This window comes from Papaver somniferum, unplaced genomic scaffold (assembly GCF_003573695.1).
Source record: "Papaver somniferum cultivar HN1 unplaced genomic scaffold, ASM357369v1 unplaced-scaffold_125, whole genome shotgun sequence".
Classification (NCBI taxonomy): Eukaryota; Viridiplantae; Streptophyta; class Magnoliopsida; order Ranunculales; family Papaveraceae; genus Papaver; species Papaver somniferum.
In genome coordinates, this window is record NW_020621603.1 from 11,199,810 (window position 1) to 11,215,696 (window position 15,887).

The window sequence follows — 15,887 nt, forward strand, 5'->3', positions numbered from 1 at the left end:
CGAGAAAACAGCGGAAGTCCAAGGACATCCAGAGTTAGTATGGATTTTTCCCCAAGTCTCTTCTGAGTATACCACAACTTTGATGCACCAGTCACCAGTGGCCAGACAGGGAACAAATTTTCAAAAAGGTCATGAAATTATTCCAGAAAAGAAAACTCAGCACTTAATGTTTTATTGTCGTTGTTTTTGATGGATGCAAGACATGCCTGATCTTGAAACCCCATATGTCAGGATTAAATGCCTTCTATACCAAGGCCATGCTTTACCAAGCTGGAGAATTCAAGTTAGAGAAACAGGTAAACCGTAAACCTCCCAGCCACCCTCTTTATGGCTCCTCCTAATATTTGTAGTGCAGATGGGGGAAGACCCTTAAATTTAAGGACCCCTCCTTCTTTACTAACTGACACAAATGCGTACATCATCAAATCACCAAATACAGTAATTGTCAGAACAAAACAAAACCAAATCAAGTATATTCATGAACCCCAAACAGTAACTTGTTTCATTGCAAAGAATATAAAAAATACATCAAATCACTAGATTAAGGCACCCTAGATTAATTTACATTACACCACAAGAAATGGGTAAAAAAAAAAAATATTACTAACAATTTTTTTTAACCCTCCATCTTCAACCAGACACCTTCACTAGGGATCAAATCATGAACAACAAACAACATATAATACCCACGTGGAGCGATCTTAGGCGTCGGTGGACCAATCACACTTAGCTGATAAACGGTGGTAGACAGCTGAAGAAGACTCACCACTTTCAACACCAACATTCTCTGATTCATAGCGAAAGAATGTGTAGTAAAAGACGGTGATAATAACGTCACCGATAAATCCTTTTCGGGATAAAACGGTAAGTACAACGTAACGGTAAACATCCCTTGATATATTAAGGATGAGCCGGTGGGTCCTACTGATATGACCCTAGGGCGGAGATTTGAGTACTGATCCGAAAGGTAAGGTGGTGAATAAGCTTCTAGACTTAACTCAGTTGGGTAAGTCACGTCGGTAAAATTGTATAATCTGTGCGGATTACTGCCTCCGACTAAAATACGGCCATCCGGTAATAAAACGGCAGAGGAATGATATAATCTGGGTATGGGTGATGGGTTTAGTACCTTGAATCGCTGATCCGGATCTGGTTCATTTACCAGATAAAGAACCGGATGTAAAACCGGATTAACTGCTGATTCCCAACCGGCTGTACCATTATGAGCTCCGTTAATGATAATCAAATCACCGGTGGGAAGGATTAGGATATCGGACATGACACGTGTCATGGGCATTTCTTCAATTATCCATTCGGGTTTCGGATCAGTCACCTTAATTCGCCCACATGTTTTTGATGCTCCGACATAATTCCCATGCTGAGCTTGAGCATATGCGCCTGGTGGTGCACCGCCACAAACCATAATCTCTGCTTCCGGCAAGTGGTTTCCCGACGATGATGAATTCGAACCTGATAAACGTATTGGTAACAAAACTGACGAACCAGTACTTGGATAATTCCTTTTATCATCACCGGGTATCATCGGATATTCTTGCAAAACCCGGTTACCCGTATAATCGAACAAGATCGAACGTCTGTTTGCAAAGATGAACAAATTCCCATCTGGTAACAGATGAAGAAATGGGTAAAGATTATTCTCATCATAATGATCTCTGGTTTCTTCCAAGAACCCTAAATAATAAGAAGAATTGCCGGTACCGGGTTGTTGTTGTTTTCTTGGAAAGAATTCATAACTGAAAGCTCTTCTTCCACCAACAATTATAATTCTATCATCAGGAAGAATTTGATTACTAGAATACCATCTTCTAACAGAGAGATACTCAGGTACTTCAATCCAATCACAATTCTGATTCTGCTGCTGCTGCTGTTGACAAGGAGATATAATACGAATAACACGATCACCATCATTATAACCCCCAGTTTGAACTAGGGTTCCATTTGAAATAACAGAACCAGAAGAACACCAAGTATCAGTCTGAACCATTAATGGTGATATTGAGTTATAAGAAATATCATAAATCAAAGAATGAGCTGTACAATCAGTAGTTAAAGCAACATCATTTGAATCAAACCTACATACACCAAAGGGTAATGATAGATTAGAAGCACCGAAATCAGTTCTATCAAAGATCACAACTTTATTATTATTCAGTACTTGCATATGCATTGCTGATATCCCAATACTCTGTTTCAAAAGAACCCATTTCCCACCATTGATCTTGGGTGGTAACGGGAATGATTGAATTTGATAAGAAGAAATTGAAGAGAAAATAAAGAAGATGAAGAAGAAGAAGTTGATGATGATGAACAAGAACGGGTGATTCTTGAATTCCATCATCAAGAAACGGGTTTAATTTTCTGATTCTGGGTTTGTTTCTCTCTTGTTGTGTATTTATTCGAAAGGGAGGGGAGGAGTATTTATGTAGAAACAGAGTTTGGTACGAGATAAAAGGAAACAAATTTAACAGCACGGTACTGACTGACTGAAGTTGAAAAATTCAGAGTGTGAGTGAATTTACTAGGAAAGTCATAATGAGATGACAGTAGTAGAGTTGTTGGACTGCGTGAGTGACTGAGTACATGAGATAAGCAGATATATGTGCAGAGTGTAAAGACCAAATCTTAAGTCTTTTTTATGTCAGTGACACGAAATTACCACTTTTAGGGTTCATAATACTTCATACCCTCAAGGAACAACATTGTTTTGTTTACCTCGGCCAGATACTATGGGTATCCTGGTATTCATGGGGACCGCCTTAGTCTCGGCGGATGGGATAATCAAAGGCTAGCTACCAGTCTGACACTGCCGTTTTAACCTCTGTGATAGAAATGAATGTGTGCATTGATACACGAAATACCGTAATTGAGCTAAAATCAGACGTACACATGGAGCAAATTAAATGTAACAAATTTGTTGAAACAGGTAACATCTTTAAGCGAGGATTTTTCGATTCAAATTGGTTGTGAAATCATATCCCAACAGCACTGATTAGCACAGTTAACGACAAAATTTACTCACGGGGAGAAACATCAAGACTTCTAGTACTTTGTATTTTTTTTTTATAATAAAAAGAGAACAGAAGCTCTAAAAAGAGCAATTTACTCCAAAATTACAACAATAGTTTGAGAATCGACTGAGCCAATCATAGCTCTAAGAGGATCCCTAGCCAAATTAGAAGAGTTATTACAGTAATCCTGAATTATAGAGTTTGGACTAGATTGTAAAGTTTGCCAAAAAGGATGCAAGTTGGTACCTTTCCAGTTCATGTTCTGGAATAGAAGAGAAGTGCTAGTGGTCCTAACTAGTTTGGCAGCATTGTTTTGATGCTGACTATCTAATTTAGTGAGATTTCCCAAAACAAAGTCGATAACTTCTAATTTCCTATCTTCAATCAGAGAGGTTTCTTGGAACCGTTGTTGTACTGCAATTTTGTAGGCTGTGTGAATGGCTTGTATAATATCATCCTCTTCTGCTTCAAAGTTGATGTTGGTCTTTTTCATCTCTTTTTCCCAGGTCAGTGCTAGTTGAGCTCCTCTGCAGGCTCTGCTTGATCTACTAAGTCCAATTGCTGGGTCTTTAACATTTCTGGCTCCCATGCATTGGCCTGAGAAAGAAAGAGCCACCAAAGCAAAGTTAGTATACTGAAATCCATTACCATTAGCCAAAATATTATAAGCTTCCATAATATGTATGCTAATAGTGATTCCAAATTTTTCTTGTAACTGTCTGCCTCTGGTGTGAGTGCTCAAGTTATCCTCAGCATTGTTAGCTTGATAGTAGATGTTGTTTAAGATATGACTGGGTTTGTTCAGAACCCTGTCATGGGAGCAAAGGTGTTGAGTGATTTTCAAAGCAGTAGCAGCAGCAGCATTAGGCTCAATGTGTCTGAAAACTTTGTCACATCTAGCTTTCCAGATAAACCAGCATATGGTAGCATAAGAAGAGTTCCAGCTGGTTGTGGTATTGTCTGGTGAAAACCAACTATTAAACCAGTCATGAAAAGATCTGTGATTAATAAAAAGATGGTGATTCTCCCCAAAGAGATTCCTCCAAACATCTGAAGCAGCAGGACATGCTAGGAGCACATGAGTAATGTCTTCATTTGCACACTTGCAGATATTACAGAGAGGGTTAATATAGGTTAGGATACCAGCAGACTTGGCATTTGTTGGTAGAATTCCATGAGCACATTTCCATATGAATAGTTGGATGGCTGGGTTGGTATCTAATTTCCAAATATCTCCCCATGGAGCTGTAAGAGTATCTCCAGCATATTTATCCTCAATCTGTTTATCATAAAGGGATTTAACTGTGAATTTTTTAGTATGAGTTAAGCTCCATTGGATGGTGTCCACAGAGTTAGGGTGATGATGTGTCTAGAGAATGAGTTTTTGAATATGTTGAGGAAACCAGAGGGAAATTATATGATGATCCCATTCCCCAATAGTATTGAAGAGTTGGTTAACAGTTTCCAGGTTGGAGGGGCAGTGAAGAGGTTTTTGGAGAATGTCAGGTAGATCTTCTATCCATCTATCTTCCTAGATATGTATGTTGGTGTCATCCCCTATTTTCCAGATATAATACTTTTGAATGCAGGTGATGCCTTCTAAAATTCCTTTCCAAATCCAGGAATCAGTGTTTTTTGGCTTTGTTTCCATTCTAATGACTTCCTTGTTTGGGAAGTGAGAAGCCTTCATAGTACTGGTCCACAGAGAGTGTGGTTCTTCTATCAATCTCCAAGCAATTTTATAAATCATATCCAGATTGAAGTATTCCATGTTTTTGAAGCCCGGGCCTCCTAGCGCTTTTGGTTTGTTGACATCATCCCAAGCAATGTAGAAGAGACCTTTGGGTTTGTCTTGATCCTTATTCCAGAATAAATTTCTTTGTATATTATTTATCTCCTTGCAGGTGCCTTTTGGGAGTTTGAAGCAATTCATTTGATAGATGTTAGATGTTGAGGTAACTGTTTTGATCATAGTGACTTTGCCAGCTGTAGATAGAGTAGATTTCCAACCTGCCAGTCTGAGCTTTAGTTTGTCCACACCAGGTTTGAAAGCTTGAATCTTGCTTCTGTTGGTGAAGAGGGGGGACCCCAGGTACTTGTCAGAAGTATCAATTCTTTGAACTTTCATAGTATCACTTATGCTGTTAGCAATGCTAGGATCAGTATTCTTACTGAAGAATATACCATATTTGGAGAAGTTTATGAGCTGTCCTGAGGAATGCCCAAAGTTTTGAAAAATCTTGATTAAGTTGTTACATTCTTCCAAATTAGCTTTGCAAAAAATCATACAATCATCAGCAAAAAGGAGGTGATTGATATTAGGTGCTTCACTGCAGATTTTGGTTCCATGAATAAGACCCTCAGCTTCAGCAGCAGTCAAATATCTAGATAAGGATTCCATACAGAACAGAAATAATAAGGAGATAATGGATCTCCTTGCCTGAGACCTCTAGTTGGTTTAAAGAACTTTCCAGGAGAGCCATTCACCAAGACAACCATGGTGGTGGTGGATATGCATTGATGAACCAGATTGTACCATTGAGTGTTGAATCCCATTTGTTGCATGACTTGCATAAGGAATTCCCAATTAACTCTGTCAAAAGCCTTGGCCATATCAATTTTGATTCCCATGGTGCCATTAGATCCTTTTTTTCCTCTTCTAGTATTCATGTGATGAATAATCTCATGGGCAATAGCTATGTTGTCAGATATTTGTCTGCCATGAATGAAAGCAGACTGAAAGGGGGAGATGAGGGAAGGTAAAAGAGGTTTTAATCTTTGATCCAGAAGTTTTGATATTATTTTGTAGGTGGTATTACACAAAGATATAGGCCTGAAGTGGCCAGGGGTATTTCAAGCCAGACTTCATTAGCCAGCCCTCTATCCAATCTTTGTTCAGTAAGGTGAATACCAGTTCTTCTGTTTGTCCAGGTAAAAGGACACTCAGTATAGCCCAGATCAGTAAGATTTGATTCTTCAATTTTCTCCATAAAAATGTTAGCTTCAGAAGTATCAATAGGATGTTGGCTGAATTTCTCATGTTCATGAAGGACAACATTCAAATCACCCATTATCAACCAAGGAAGAGTATTAGTTTTATCAGTATTCTCTATCATTTTCCAAGAATTGATTTTATCAGGTGTGGTATAGGGACTACCATAGTAGCCTGTGAAGAGCCAGGGTGTGCCTGTACTAGGATAGATTGTGGCAGTAATATGGTGATTGGATAAGTCTTCTATAGTGAACTTAAGATTTTTTTTACAAGCTAACACTAGGCCTCCAACAGTATTGTTTTTTCCTTTAGGTTCAACAAACCAGAAATTAGTGACTCCTATGTTTTCAAGAATGATTTTTAAGTTGCTAGACTGTTGTTTAGTTTCAGATAAAACGAAGATGTCAGGATTATGTTTATCTAGCATGTTGTTTAGGTGTCTACTAGTTTGGGGTTGTCCTGGGCCTTGGCAATTCCAATCCATGGCAGTGTAGAATTGCCAGAAGTAAGACACGTTAGGATAAGAAAATATGATAATAAGATATCCTATGCAAGAGATAGTTGAGTGAGTGTTATTGTCATTCTTCTTACTTAATCTAAGGATAGATAAAAATTCCAGAAGAAAAATCTTGTTCCTATTATCATGCTATTTAAAGAGTAAAGAATGATAGGGAGTGTAATATATTACCTTGAGATTTGGGGAAGGATTCGCCCCCTTAGGAGCACCAATAGTCAAGTTAGTCAGTTGATCTTCCTCCATTTGCATGAAAGTGTTATTGCTCCTTTTGGCTGGATGATTCTGATCCTCAATATGAGTGAGGTGCTCAATAGGTGTGGAGGAGATAAAGAGCTTCCTTTTTGGGTCAATTAGCTGTGGGTGCAGGTTAGTGTCAACTGCTTTAAGTTTGAACTCTTTTTTCCTTCTTTCCCAAACAGCTTCTTCTGGTTGTTGAAGTCATCATTGATTTGTTGTTGGATTTCTGCTAGAGATGGGGTTGTGGAAAGAACAGAGGGTATTGAGAGGTTTGTATATGGGTTTTGAACTTTTGGAAAGATAGTATCAGGATTGATATCATTTATTCCCCCATCTTCAGTAGTAGGATTTTGATTTCTAGCAGCAGTTTTGATGTTGATATTCTTCTTTTTAAGCATTTTGTTCTTGTTTTTGTGTTGATCCATGATCCTTTTGTGATTCTTTTGACAAGCTATAACCTCAGAGTTGATAGTAGGTATTTTTCCCTCTAATGGTTGATTCAGTACAGCTTTGAAGATTATGAAATCCTCTGGACCATCCAACTTCTCGCTGCTAATCTTAAAAGCAATCTGCCTTTGTGCTAGTCTCATCTTGATTGCGAATTCCTCAGCAGCATCTCTGTCAAAGTAGTGTCTTATTTTGATATTACTTTGAGGGCTACTGATGTTGGAGTTGGTTGGGGTATTGGATGTTTATGGTAGGCATTGTTTAGATTGGATGGGTGAATTCTTTGGTTAACTGTTGGTAATTGTTTTTCCTTGTCTTCACAAAGCGGACCAGGATGGTCTAGGATTCTACATACCTTACAGAAGGCAATGTCATGTAAGGCATAAGCCATTTCAAGCCAGTAGGACAGAGAGGGTGTTTCATAGGCATCAATACCATATTTGAAAGCTCTGGTAACATCAATGGTTAAGAAGACTTCCAAGTTCTTCTCATCTTCATCTCTTCCATAAGCTTTCTTGGCTCCTTAAAAGATTCCTGCTGGTTTGATGATGTTGCTAATATCAGGGATGATGTGTCTTGGTACTCTTTTGATAAGAGCCCATATCTGAACTCTATAAAAACTAGCTTCATCAATGTAGTCTGGACCAGATGGTGGAACTTCAGTTAAGACTATAAGTTTATCAAAGATTCCTCTAGTTCCTCCTTTTCTAAATACCTGGTAATCTTCAATGCTGCCAAGTCTGATAGAGTAATAATTTCTTTTTTTCCTCCATAGATTAACTTCTGCTTGTCTTCTAAGATCCCAGTTAGTATTGATGAACCTTGAGATGGTCCTAGTTTCATGAGAGATTTTGCTGCAGTACCTTCCTATAAAGACCCATTTCCAATCTTCTTTCTTTTTGGGTAAGATGTTTTCAGCATTGATGAAGACTTTTGAGAATAGATCTTCAGGGATGTTTAGTGAGGAGTTCATTTGTTCAACCAAATTTTCAACTTGATGGGAGGAATTAGTTTCTGAGGTGGAGGCCATAAGAGGTGTTGTGAAACTAATAATGGTTGTGAGAATGGTATAGAGAATTGTATTGTGATAAGTACTAGTTCTGATAACTTTAATTTGAATTTGAATGTGTAGATAGACTGGCTTGTGGTGGTTCATTTTGTTGTTTAGTTGTGCCTGATAATGATGTGGCTTAAAATTCCAAATTTGATCTAAAGAAAAGTACAGGTACCATGTGCTAGTAGTCCTTCTCCAGAGTCCGTGTTGCTGGGTTTACTGACTATCTTGGATTGTTTGACTATTGATATACCTTGAGGGGTTGACCTGTGAAAAGAACAAACTCTAACAAAGAATAAATTATAATAGCTGATGGGGTTAGCTATCCACAGAGTATTATGTATGATGATGCCTTTGGTTGTGCTTAGCAGAGTGTCGCCAAGGTGAACTCTAGAATCAGTAGACTTATCAGTGATAATAATACCATTTCTGAGAGAAGTAATAATAAGGCTTAGATAGTCAGAGGAGAGTAGGATTACCTTGCTGACTAATTGAGCAATGCTAAGGAAGGGCAAACCTTGAGTTAGCCTCCTGAGGAGGCAGAGTTGTTCAAGAGTTTGGCAGTGAAACACATGAATGGTCTCTCCTTGAGTATGGTATCTTTCAAACATGTGATTGATACTAGCATTGAGGAGTTCAATTTGTAAAACAAGTAAGAAGTTTTGTTGTATTGAGAATTGACAGTCAGCCTTGAGGGTTCTTTGAGTCAGATAAACCGCTAACTGAATTGGAAACCTGTCTGACTGAATTGCACTTAAGTGGGTAATACGTGGGAGATGCATTGGAGTAGTTATTGGCGCCGAATGTTCTGTGTTTCCAAATGTAAGAATTTCCTCCTTCCAATTGCCATCTGTCACACAGTGAGACATGAGGTTAGTGGGTTTAAATTTAAAATGGATGTAATCCATAGGATGTAGGTAATAATGCCCTTTAGAGAGGAGAAATGAAGCGACAGAGATAGGTTGTGAAGTAAGGAATACGAAAAAAATTTCGTTTTGGAAACCGTTGTCTCTTAAAGAAGATAGACCCCAGAAACTGTCTCCTATAATCTTTATAAATGCGTCAATTGAAGGGAGAGGAGACTTCAATTTCTCTGTTGAACTTCCTTCTGCTCTTTCTTCATAATTTTTGATACTTAGGGTTCTCCAATTGCTATGTCTGATATGAGAAATGATGATGATCGAAAGGGAAAGCGGAAACTTCATGAGGTTGAGGATGAACCAAGAATCCATTGGTGTCCTCGGGAGCATTGTATTACTCGGTTGCCCTATGGAATTCCCTTTCCACAGGGTTGTGAATCCCCTGAGTATGAAGCCGATTTCTCCTGGTATTTGGAGGATTTGCAGCATAATGTTGAAGTGAAGCTTGAGAAAGATTTGCAAGAAGACCGACCACAAGGTGCAGTTATGCATGAGTTGTTGATGGATTCTCCAGTAGATCGTCTTCGACGACACTTCAATCAACCCAAACCTGAAGCCGTTGGACAAGAAACAAGTAACCCCATTTGCAGATATATATTCTAAATTTGGATTTGGCAGTAGCGCTCAACACGCAGCTGAAGGTGTGAATCAAGATGATGCGACTATGAATGGAGATAATGGTGAGAGCTATATTACTGGTATGCCCAAATATGCAACACATCCTCAACTGGGCGGAGATGATCATTGGATTTTGTATGCCTTCCATCCCAAATATGGGCCTTTTGAGGTTCATGAGGGTGTTGTTGTAGTGGCTGATCGATTCCTGGTGTCTGGTGTGAGTCGGATTGGTTACCAATCTATCACTCTTAATGCTAGAGAAAGGAGGATCGTTCGTCATTTGGCTGGTCAACCGATGCGCAGAGACGGGCCTATGCGGTTTCCGGTGATGGATGCTCTTTGTCCTGCTACAGGGAGAATAGGTCGTGCTATTTTTGCAGGTTTTGGAGCTCCAGGAACCTAACCAGCTGCTAATCCAACTGCTCCTGCATTTGTGCCTTAGGGAAGTGCTTCTATAACTACTCCTGAACCTTCGATTTCGGCTCCTGATGTTGCTGAAGGTGGTGCTGATACTGATGAGCTTCAATCTCCTGATCCTGGTGCGCCAAGAGTAACATCTAGAGTTTGTTTGACTCGCAGTCGAACTAGAAGTGTTAGTCAGGGAACACGGAGCAAGACTCGTGATATTCCACAGTAGCTGGTTAGATCTTGCTTCTTTTATCTTCTTTATTTAGATTTCGGGGATTATTTTGGATGTTTGGGTGACTTTTAGATGTGGGTTTGTAATTGTTTTGGATATTTCTTCTCTTATGGTAGCGTATTTGATGTTGAAGGTTTGATGCTTTGTTTAGACATGGATTATGCTTTTTATACTTTGTTTTGAATGAATGGTATTTAGATTTTTCCGTGAGATAAATTGTTATATTGGGTTGTGTGATATGAATGCAATTGTTGTTGAATTGACAGTGTGGGGGATGATGGTGATGAAAATGACCTTGTGGGAGGTAAACTGTAAACATATGGGTAGGCTTGGATTGAAAAGTTTCAGGGGGAGGGTTAAGATTTCTTGTTTTTATCCAGCATGATCTAAGAATGTTGGTGTGTTTCTGGTTTCTGAGTAATTGTCTATCATGATCTTGAGAATAGAATTCCCTCCAGTTTTCCATGTTGATTTTTCCAATATTATAAGTAATAGTGATTGATGAAGCCATATAGATGATAGTAGTACTGGGTGAGATTGGGGTTGGTGATTTTTGAGATGCCGATGTTATTAGTGATGTCTGTGATGATAGTGAGACTGGTGTCTCCTGTATAATTTGATGATTTCATAGTTTAGAGAAGTGAAGAAGGAACATCAATCAAATTTGATTTCCGGCATAGAATTCCGGATAGAAACGGTGAGAACTAGCCGTTGAGAAGAACGTTGAGAAGCAAGAGGACAAAGAAAACGGCTAGAAGAAGCCGGGAGAAATGGTTCCACGGTGAGCTAAGAGAAGATGAGAGAGATGGAGTCGTACATTAAAGAAGATGTATCTCTCACTTAGTATTTGGAACTTCATACTACCCAACAAAAATTCACATGCCCAGATCTGATAACTACGTAAATATGTTTCACATTTAGACACAGTCACGGTCAGGTGTTGCTGCCACTGGCATACCAGCATACTATGTGGTCAGTATGAATATGCTTGTTCGTACAACTGATGGCCTATGGTGAGACTTTCTTAGCTACCGAAAAAGAACGACTTTTTGGGGACCATGGTTTTTTTGGGGACCATGGTTTTATTTTGGGTAAAGGCATTAGAAGTAATTTTAGGTCACCTCATATCTAGTTATTTATTTAATACCTAATCTATCCTCTTAATTAATTTTAGGTTATGATTAGTGAATGATTTAGTTAAAAACAATTAGTGAGATTAAATTAAAAGATGGGTTTATTATTAGTTGAGTAGAATTATTGAGAGAGTAGAGTTAGAGAAGATGAAGGAGAAAAACATGGAAAATAAAAAAAAAATTCTAATTCACTAAGTTTGAGTATTCAAATGATGAAAACTCATTTGATTCTTCATCTCCATCCTCTCCTAGAATATTTGTCAATCTTAAAAATGATCCGGATTTGAACTGGATTTTGAACAGTTCGGTTACTTTATATGAAGAACAAGTAACCGAACTCATCTGAAGCTGTAGTTCGGTTGCCCCGTGAGATGAACAAGTAACCGAACTCATCTGAAAGTGTAGTTAGGTTACTTGTTCCAAACACGCAGGTTACCGAACTCTCAAATAATAGAATTTCTAGGAGTTACAGCGTTATGTTCGGTTGGTTCTCAACTAACCGAACTTTGGTGTACAAAGTTCGGTTGGTTCGCAAACTGCATGCACTTTTGATCTAACTGAACTTTACGTAATATAAGAGTATATAAGTTTACAAAGTTCGGTTCTTTCGCAAACTTGAACCTAACAGTTTACCAACCGAACTCTGAGTTCGGTTTCTGCGATAAAATTGTGAAGTTACCGAACTTAACAAACAAACAAAAAAAAGTGAAGTTCTAGCGTCTATTGGCTAAGTTCGGTTACTTTGTAGTTTTAAAAGTTTTTGCAAACAAACCGAACTCTATTGGCTAAGTTCGGTTATTTTGGAACTAAACATAGTAGCCACAACAACACAGTTCGGTTAGACTGGATTTGTTTTTTTTTTCGGTTCTAAGGATGGAGTTCGGTTACTTTGTAGTTTTAAATTTTTCTGCGAAACAACCGAACTGTTCTTCGTGTTCTTCGTTTTCAAGAAGTTCGGTTAGTAAACTAGGGTTTTTTGGAAAATCGGCGTAACCGAACATGGCTCTGTAACTCCTATTAAAACCCTATTTTGATGATTTCTATTCGATTGAAGCAATCAAAATCAAATTAAAGTGAAGGGTTTGTTGGAAAATACCTCCGGAGTGGTCCCATGGCAGAATCAGGTTGCGGCTGGCGTCTTTTATACTCGATAAAATTATTATGTAACCGAACTTAATTGTGATTGCATTGATGTTGTTACATTTCTTAAATAGGCGGTGGCGGTGGTGGTGGGAGGAGGTGGTGGTGGTAATCGGTGGTTGGTGGTGGTGATAATCGGAGGTGGTGGTAGTGGTAATCGACGGTGATGGGCGGTGGTGGTGGTGGTGATGGTGATAATCGGAGATGGTGGTGGTGGTAATCGGCGGTGGTGGGCGGTGATAGTGGAAGGAGGTAGTGGTTATATATAGGTGGTTATTAGGTTGGTTTTAAATTAAATTAGGTTAAGGATAGGTTAGCCATTTCAACGTTTTAGGACACCCTTTATCACTATAGGGAAGGTGACCTAATAAAACCATGGTCCCCTCAAAAAGACCATGGTCCCTAAAAAATCATTCCTGAAAAATGGGGATAGTGAACAGATTATACCTGGTCTTTAATAGCACAAGATAAAATCCCACAAAAAGTTACATGTCGACAAGCTAAATGAAGCAACTGCATTGCCGATGGTCTTTAATAATACAACTATATTTCATACTGTAAATTTGCTGGAGTTCATGCTGCCCCATCAAAAAAAATAAAAATCCGAAGGCATATATAAAAATGGTCGTAATTTAATATATGATTGGAGCTTAAAAATGAGAAAACCATTCGCGTTTCGATTCACGATATGACAACCTTCTCATTTGACAAATAAGTTTTGCAATAATTCTCACACATTACTATGTAATCAAATAAAATTAAAAAAGAAAAAAGAGAAGTGAAGCATATCTCATATAGCAAATAAGTTATGCAATACCCAATGCCTTTCCATCAACTAATAGATGATTTGTAGTGAATCTAACCCACCCGTCATTTAACCAACTTTCCCGACTAGATAAGTAGTAACAAGCTCGACCGCTCTTCATCAATATAAAAGAACCTGTGCATCCGTTTTTGGCATGTGCATCTAATAAAGACCATTAGAAAAGACCCTATTATAATTAACAATTGTACTGATAAAATGTAAAACCCATGGAAAACTAGTTAACAAGTTGTGGTGCTTACCAACCAAAATATACTACCAACATGAGACTATTCATTGGTTTAACAAAACATGAGAATTCATCTCTGTGAGAAAATTCTAATTCTTCAACCTTTCAATTGCAATCCCTCTTTCAGTAGAGCTTGCAATTGGAAAATGTCTCAGTTTTTTTGTTTTGAAAAAGTTAACCAAGATTATAAATTCAACTGATAATTTTTTTGAAAAAGCAGGGTATAACAACCACACCCAATAATTAATTATGAAATATGTATGGACTAAACTCTAATATAATTCCGAGAGCACCAACTTAAAAGTGAGACTCAATCAAGAATTATATCAAAGAGCTTTATCTCTCTTTCTCAATACAATCAGCAAATCGAACAGATAGAAATTCGTGAGCCTGATTGATATGAGAAATAACTTGGATGGTACCAAAGATCAATACCCAAGTGTCAATCAAGTTATATCCAACAATCAACGTCGGACTTACCAACTGATTGAACTACGCACAACATGTGATATTTCAATTATATAAACAAATATAATGCGAAAAATAAATAACACAGACACTAGAAATTTTGCTAACGAGGAAACCGAAAATGCAGAAAAACCTCGGGACTATCCATCTTTGAACACCACACTGTATTAAGCCTCTATAGACACTAGCCTACTACAAGTTAACTTCGGACTGGGATGTAGTTGAGCCCTAACCAAGTCTCGCGTTCCTTACGCCTCTAGCACCACGTCGGATTTTGCGCACTTGATTCCTAGCTGATCTCACCCACAACTAAGAGTTGTTACGACCCAAAGTCGAAGACTTATAAACAAATATGTCTTCCACAGATATGTCTATTATTTATTTTATTTTTGTTCCGTCTTTTGATACAAATATCAAGGTGAACAGGAACCAACTAATAATACGGTCTTATACTCCCGAAGAGCAGCCTATAAATATCAGCCACCTAACAATAACCTAACTGATTAACATAAGAAGTTATTGTGTAATCACAAGAGTCTGAGACGAAGAAATGTTTGTGATTACTTTTTATATCTTACCCATCGGAGATAAATCTCGAGTAAATCTTAGAGAAGATAAACTTCAATACGATAGAACAAATAAGATCAGAATATACAAATACAGAGAAAATAGTTGGATCTGGCTTCATGAATCCCGAATGAAGTCTTCAATTCGTTAACCTATAATGGTTTTGGAAAAACCTAGGTTAAAGGAGAATCAACTCTAGTTTGCAACTAGGATACAGGAAAGTGTCGGGATTAGGTTTTCCAGTTACTAGAGTTCTCCCTTATATAGCCTTTCAAATTAGGGTTGCTTATAATCAAAGCTAAGATAGATTAGTAACAAAGCATTCAATATTCACCGTTAGATGAACTCCTAATTTAAGATTCAAGCTAAGTCTGCTTAGAAATTAAGCAATCAATCTCCATCGTTAGATGGTCTTGGCTTGTTACAAACAAAAGAAATATACTTATATTCAGATATGGGTAATTGTACCTAAACATGTATATTGGGTTGGCTCAGTAACAGTTAACCGGAGTTAGCCATATGAACACTTTTGTCTTAACCATACTCATCTAACACTTCTAGATCAAATATGATGATCAATCAATTATGAAAGATAATCAAACAAATCTAATTGTGTTTCAAATAGAGTTTTTCAATTGTTCACTATATCATAAAAACACATATGAACAAATTGAAAAAAAATTTTGGATTGATTCGTAATCGTACAAAATACTTATACAAGAATCAATTCATGAATATTAATCCAAGGTTTGAAAAGTTAATTTGCATTCCTTAAATCATAAATGTTTTAGTTCATGAGTATAAGAATCATACATAACCAATTTTAGAACTTAACCATTATGTTCGCAAACTGGGTACGCGAACAGTAGCTTCGGACCTTGGCCTAGTCAATCCGTTCAAAAACCCGGTTCGCGAACAACCGTTTCGGACCCAACTCAGGTAAACCTGTTCGCATACTAGGTATGCAAACAAGACTTATGGACCTTCTCAGGTAAATCCTTTCGCATACTAAGTACGCAAACAAGAGTTCCGGACCTGAATCATCACAATACAGTTCGCATACTAGGTATGCA

General features: G+C 37.9%; 1 protein-coding gene across 1 annotated transcript; it reads right to left on the reverse strand.

The window, feature by feature from the left end:
• Positions 1 to 457: 457 nt before the first annotated feature.
• On the reverse strand, positions 458 to 2,584 carry LOC113331119 (aldehyde oxidase GLOX-like). The gene has a single exon (XM_026577876.1). It carries the CDS (start codon positions 2,357 to 2,359, stop codon positions 617 to 619), a length of 1,743 nt encoding a protein of 580 aa, XP_026433661.1. The 5' UTR covers positions 2,360 to 2,584; the 3' UTR covers positions 458 to 616.
• Between the last annotated feature and the right edge of the window lie 13,303 nt (positions 2,585 to 15,887).